Raw genomic sequence first — 6,369 nt, 5'->3', positions numbered from 1 at the left:
TTAAAGTCCTTCTTAAGGCCAGATTTGGCTATTGCCTGAACACCTACACCTAAATTAAACCGAAGTTATAAAAAGACGGGCACAACAAGCTATATTGATCAAAGGAAAATAAAACTGCATTTATTTAAAAAAAATAGCAGCTGAAATTAAGCCATAAAATGAAAATTGCCAATAGGTTTTAAATTCCAATCTTATAAAAGGGGGACAGAATATTGGTTGGTATATGTAGTTTATTGAAGAATATTGCAGTGCTCGTTTCGATATGGTGGAAGTTATCTTATTTCCACTATATAACCGGTGTTGGAACAGTGCTTCTCAGCATTTTTTTTTCTTATGAAGGTCACTTTTGTTACCATAAAAGTTCTGTGGCCCAATAATTTTTTTAAAAGAAAAAAATATAAAAGCAGTTTAGTTAGAACAAAAAACAGCAGAGCTTATTTCTAGGTAGATTATTTATTCAACCGTGCATTAGCGAAATACTTGATGCTGCTAAAATTATATATATTGACACAGTTAAATATAGCTATTTTATATTGGTCTATACCCGATCTCAAAATGTTCTCATTGCCCACTGGTTAGGAACCGCCGTGTTAGAGTAAAAATAGACCAACGTCTTAAGTTTTCAGGCGTGCCTCGCCGAGGACCTCACGCATATACAGTATATGACTCTCATTGAGTCCTAATCGTAGTCTACACCTTTTACAAAAAGGAAGGATCTGCAGTTTCACTGCTTGCCTTGATCGGACCGCCGGAAAAATAAAATGTTAATTTCTTTTTACATACCCACAAAACCAAGGTGTAAAAATTTGTCTTTGTATTTGCGCCATGTAGGCCTACAACAGAATGAAAGCAGCACGCGTTCGTCACCGCCCCGAAGAGCGTTTCATATCCGTTCGATATGCTTGGGGAGAAGGGAAAAACAAGTAAGAACAAACAACAACAAACGAAGAAGGAAAAGTAATATACAAACAACAGGAAAAGAAATAGCCAGGATCTTAGTATTTTGGGGGGGAAAATTATGTGTTTTGCCATGTACGTATATTGGTAAAACAGAAGGCTATTCAAGGAAATTTTGGACGTACAAATAAGTTTATGCTGTTCGTGCTCACTATCAACATCTAGCGGAATGTATTAAGGCCGACTTCACAGTAATGGTGGACGCTAGAGGGTAAAAAGAGCCAAAGTGGAGGATTTACGGTCGGTTCAATTATCGACTTTGACACAATTGAAACATTGCGACTTTAACTCCAAGCACAGGATTGGTTTACCAGTTTCATCTAACTTCAATCTCAAACACTTAATTATTGCTACGTACATCAGCGACCACTGCCTGCAATAAACAAAACATAGTAAAAGATTAGATTGATCGGCTTTCGATAGATGAATGAACGTGACTTTTATCCTCGCGTGGCAGGGTAACGACAGTCGTTAAAACACGGGTGTTAATCTGTTTCATACACCTCATGCCCGCTGCCGAGTTACCACGTATGTAGGTTAATACAGCCATACAACGTATACATCTACAATTGCATTTCTTTCTGAACCGCACTACAGTATAAAATAATAATAACTTTTATTTGCCTCTTCGGTTTCGGTAGCAAAGATTTAGAAATAGCGACAAAACAAGTTGTTAAAACACGCTTACAGTTAAAAACAGTATCGTGCAGCCAACAGTTTTATAGCGAAATACAAACCTTATATTTTCGTCTATGAGGGCTTGGGGTTGCAAAGTACAGAGTTGGTTGTTTGACCATGCCCGTGCGTACCCATCTGCACAACGGTAAGTGTGTTTATTTTCAAATTCTTTCATTATCTACGTCACAATGGGCCCTGGGGCGTCACTTACGTTTGGTTGGTGGTAAGATGCCACACCTCGTTGCCGCTGGTACGCTTGCAGATCACCTTTGGAGGATAATTCATTGTAAAAACAAAGTACATACAAACAAACACATATTTACGTTATCTTCAATGCATTTTGCAGAAAATTGACTAGAAAAAAAAAATTGCAAAAAAATGTACCTGTGCTTCTTTATTGTCTTGTGACGTCACTGAATCGTTTGTGTGCGTGGGTAGTGACGTCACCGGATGACGTAGCATGGTGACGAGTTGCGAGACCATTACCTCAGAGGTGTATTGGTCCAAATAGTCGTGGATATTAGCTGTGTGTATTAATATATGTTATTGCAGTCAATTTATTTAGTGCAAGAAGTAAATTAAAAAATTCAACAATTTGTATGAATTTATGCTTAGATAACAGATAAAGCTAAAATGAGTTGGCAATGCTGTATTTCTTTTTTTACATGAAGTCTTGCCCTACCTTGTGTAATTTAATTGGTATTGTAAAACGTAGGTAAGGGTATTGAAAGTAATAAAAGTAGGGACTTGGTTTGGTACATAGAAGCAAAGGTTGGTGCATGTTGATGTTTGACTAGTGGTTTGTGGGAGTAATTATTACTTTGTATGCAAATCATAGTTAGCAAAACCTTTATGGGTGATTTAGGTATACAACTGTTAAATAGTAGATCATTTACTATTAGTGGAATGTTTGATGCTTAATGCATGAACTGGGTGCAAAACCAGGGTAATAGAAGAGAGGTTACCGAGTGCCTTTTTCTTGTCTTTAATTTTCCTTCGTTTAACGAGAACTTTTCTCTCATATCCGGGAACTCTCGCTTTTGGCAGGTTGACGTCACTGAAGTGTGACGGCACGTGACGAGCCAAACCGTTTTGTGAGTTGAAGCTTGCGTCACATCCGTCGAGCAGGCACTGTGGGTAAATGTAGCGTCAAAATGAAAAACTTGGGATAAATAAAAAAAAGGTAATACCATTTCGTGATGAAAATAAATTAAAAGCATTAAGAAATTTTGTAAATCTAGTGTAAACATCCTAGAATATAAATCCTAAACAATACTGAGAAAAATCGTTTCCGTCGTCGTATGTACAATATGGTGCAACGATAAGTCTACAATACACTAATGCTAATGTGTTTATCGTGTTACGGTATGCAGTGGTTTTTCGACATATGCGACTGCCAAAGTATACCACTAATTTGTCTTAACAATATCTTTACAAATCACCTTATACACACCCCGACTACACCTTGTTACATAACGAAAAAAAGTTCGTCTGACGTCATAGTTACGTCATAACGGGCATTCTTTCGTTGTGAGTAAACTGCATACGCGCGCCGCGGCATTTGAATGTAAATATTATGGTGCTCGTATACAGCAGTGCAGTCATGCTACAGTATTTAATTAACTAAGAACGGAAGCGTAACTTGAAGCTTAAGATAATGTTACTACCAATTCACTTAATCAGCTAGTAGCTTAAGCTGCATGGTACAAAGTAAATGCATTATATAATATGGCCCATTATTTAGTATTAAACAAAGGGTATTTACTGAATCCTATACCATTTCCTCACGACTCTAAAAGCATTGATAATTGTTCAAAACACGATTAGAAAATATGCCATATCATGCACTAACAGTATACATCTTACCCTACAGTACTACAACATATGTATAACTTACACGAAACCTCTTGGTACCAGTATGCCGACCAACGTGTTGCTTCAGCCATTCCACGCTACGTGCGGGTGTGTTGTACACCTTGCAACCTGACCATAAGCAGCAAAACCTACAAACGAAGGTGTTTGGGCTAAAAGATAGACATCTAAACTATACTTAAAGTACTGCATAATACGGATTTTTTCGTAGTATTTGATCCTGAATGTTATTTTGTTACGAGAATCGTCCAACTTCTTGAGCATTAAGATCATGGCTAGATCACGGCCTACTAGACATATAGTAGGGTGGTGAAGATGGGACACCTTATCATTTTATTTTCGTCTCATTTGGTAGTAAACAAAGACAATTATAAGAATTATAAAACTGTATCTTTACAACTCCCATAGGCCGTTGTTATTTGTTTTAAACACGATTATGATATTTTGATATCATGTGCTAAAGGTGTCCAATTTCCCCCACCCTACTTTTACTATACCATTTCGATTTGTTGACATCAGAACAATGGATAACAATGGTGTTTCTTAGTACCTACAATAGGCGATTTATCCGGCCGTATCTCTAGTAGGCCATGGCTAGATTTACATAATTTACTACACTAAAGGTGCTAAATCCGTTGCTAATTTAAAGTTTTTCAAATATATGTTATTCTAGTTTATATTATTGATCTACCATATAAGGCATTGAAGCAAATTTTGCAAATGGTGACTAGAATCTAAATTGAGCTAAAAAACAAAATACGTTTTCATACATCTTTTATAAGATGTATTTATTTAAGAAAATCGCCTTTTCAATTTAAAATAATAAAAAAATACGTTTTTCAGGCATCTTTCATAAGTGGTATTTTGTTAGGGAAATTACCTTTTCGTTGTTGCATCGACGTGTACACTACAAATGTGGTCGTGAAGGTCACGTGACGTAATGAACACGGATGAGCAGGCATCCCATGCACAACGGTGGACGATACGCTCTGTGGGGTTTAGTTGGTTAATAGACTGGGAGTTTGGTATGGAGCAGTTACTGTAGGCATGAAGCTGTTGATATTGAGCAAGCTGATATTTAGTTTTATGTGGAAGAGATTAGAGGTGACTACTGACCTACATACGGTTGTTTGTAAAAGATTGTCACAAATATTCTATTCTATATGGTTGGGTATGCAAAGAGACCTCGGATTTAGGCCAGAGGTTTCCATTACCCCAGCATTATATACGCAAATTATATTTTGCATGGGTGAGGTCCTTCATCGTATCGTAAAGCAAGTCATGGAACCAGATATTTAAGGCAATTTAGTATATTTAGCAGAATTTGTGTAAATAACTGACCTGCTTGTGGTTTTGGTTTCACTTCAGGTTTGGGTGGAGGGATCAAACAAAGGCGGTTGTCTTCTATGACGTCACAGTCGAGGGAGGAGGTGCGGGAAACAGGAGTTTTAGGAGCTCGTGAGAAATCATCGCTTTTCGAAGATTCATCAAAAAAGTCGGAGTTTGAGATTCCGCTAGGTGTCGCTGACTCGAACCCGGAGTCAGGGCTGTCGACGTTCATCTCGTCGTCGCTTGCGGCGCTAGAGACGTCGAGTTTGTCGCGTAGCAACGGAAGTAGAGGGCTTGAGGGCTGTTGTTGTCCATCCTTGCATAGATCTAAGGGTTCTAGGCACGCTGGAGTGGCTTCGGTGACGTTTGATGACGTGTTCGTGACGTAAGAAGGTGTGACGTAGGAATTTGCGGTGGGGGTAAGAGGGGAGGTATTGTCGGGGGTTTGGTTCGAGGTAGAAGGGGGTAGGGGGTTGGTGGGGTAAGTGGGTGTGTCGTTCATTCGGTGCGTTAACCTGGATATAAGTGTATGGTGTTTAATGTACATATTTATACTCCAGTAAAATTACTCAAATTTGTTAATAGAAAATTACTCGTTGATTTATTTTAAATATATAAGGAACAAAGGTAGCTAAAATTTCGGCACAAGGTAGACCAGTCCACCCAATTAATTTAGGGCCAATTAATAAAGGAAAATCTTACCGTCTTCGACAAACCCCATTTCTAGGTTGGTCTCGGTGCCTTTTTCTCACCGAAAGTTCAGCCATTTCTTTATCTCGTGCGCGGTTTAAATCTGCCAGCATTGACGTGTGTAAATAAACAATATTACGTGGCAAGTCTCAAGAACGAGACAAAACTGTACCCAGTACCCTATTAATAAATAATGCTAATTATGAACATTTTAACAGCCAAATAGTAGCACTTAAATGCTCTTTTCGTTGACACCAGTTTTCGGCCGAAAAAAATAACAAAATAACACGCCATTTTTCTGAATACAGTTTCAATGATTTTTTAGCAAAATATTAGAAAATAAGAAAAAATGTACCAAAACTTTAACGTATAAACTAGATATTTTAACTTTAACACATATACATACCTCTTGCTAAGATCCAAGAACGTCGTTTTATAACTGGACTGGAGACGAACAAATTGCCTAAATATCCATACACACGTTTATATAAATAAATTAAATACACCACACGCCTAGATGATCCTGTTAAAAAGATTGAAAATAAATTAACTTTTCCCTTTTCTTCCTTTTATATAGACATAAGCAAACAGCTGTACGAAACATACATAGAATCGGGTGTACTAATTTATCCATGAACTAAAATGAGCACAATGATAGAACGTGACGACGGAAAAGAGTGCGCCGTGCTTTCTGTTACGTCACAATACTATTTGACGAAAGTCCGCCCCTTATTAGAGCCAATGATTTATCGAAAGGCAGGAAAATAGTAAATAACGTATTTACGAAAGTATTAAAATTATGCTGCCGTAAAAAGTCTGAAACGTTCCAAAGTGGCAAGCTAC

At 37.6% G+C, this 6,369-nt stretch overlaps 1 protein-coding gene across 2 annotated transcripts; it reads right to left on the bottom strand.

Moving 5' to 3' along the window:
- Nucleotides 1–799: 799 nt before the first annotated feature.
- Nucleotides 800–6,076, bottom strand: LOC149725025 (uncharacterized). 2 transcript variants are annotated; one of them, XM_089893059.1, is made up of 10 exons: nucleotides 5,933–6,076; nucleotides 5,539–5,629; nucleotides 4,849–5,351; nucleotides 4,388–4,496; nucleotides 3,533–3,638; nucleotides 2,601–2,766; nucleotides 2,020–2,159; nucleotides 1,847–1,902; nucleotides 1,695–1,770; nucleotides 800–1,330 (listed from the first exon to the last, which is right to left on the bottom strand). In XM_089893059.1, the coding sequence occupies exons 2-10, from the start codon at nucleotides 5,601–5,603 to the stop codon at nucleotides 1,298–1,300; spliced, it is 1,254 nt and encodes a 417-aa protein (XP_089749185.1). In that variant the 5' UTR covers nucleotides 5,604–5,629; nucleotides 5,933–6,076; the 3' UTR covers nucleotides 800–1,297. The 2 variants fall into 2 exon arrangements, with proteins under 2 accessions (XP_089749185.1, XP_089749184.1); XM_089893058.1 differs by having other exon boundaries at nucleotides 5,539–5,706; nucleotides 5,933–6,075.
- Between the last annotated feature and the right edge of the window lie 293 nt (nucleotides 6,077–6,369).

Source organism: Ciona robusta, chromosome 14, assembly GCF_009617815.1.
Source record: "Ciona robusta chromosome 14, ASM961781v2".
Lineage (NCBI taxonomy): Eukaryota > Metazoa > Chordata > Ascidiacea > Phlebobranchia > Cionidae > Ciona > Ciona robusta.
The sequence above is the reverse complement of the archived record's forward strand: the minus strand, read 5'-3'. Positions and strand labels throughout refer to the sequence as shown.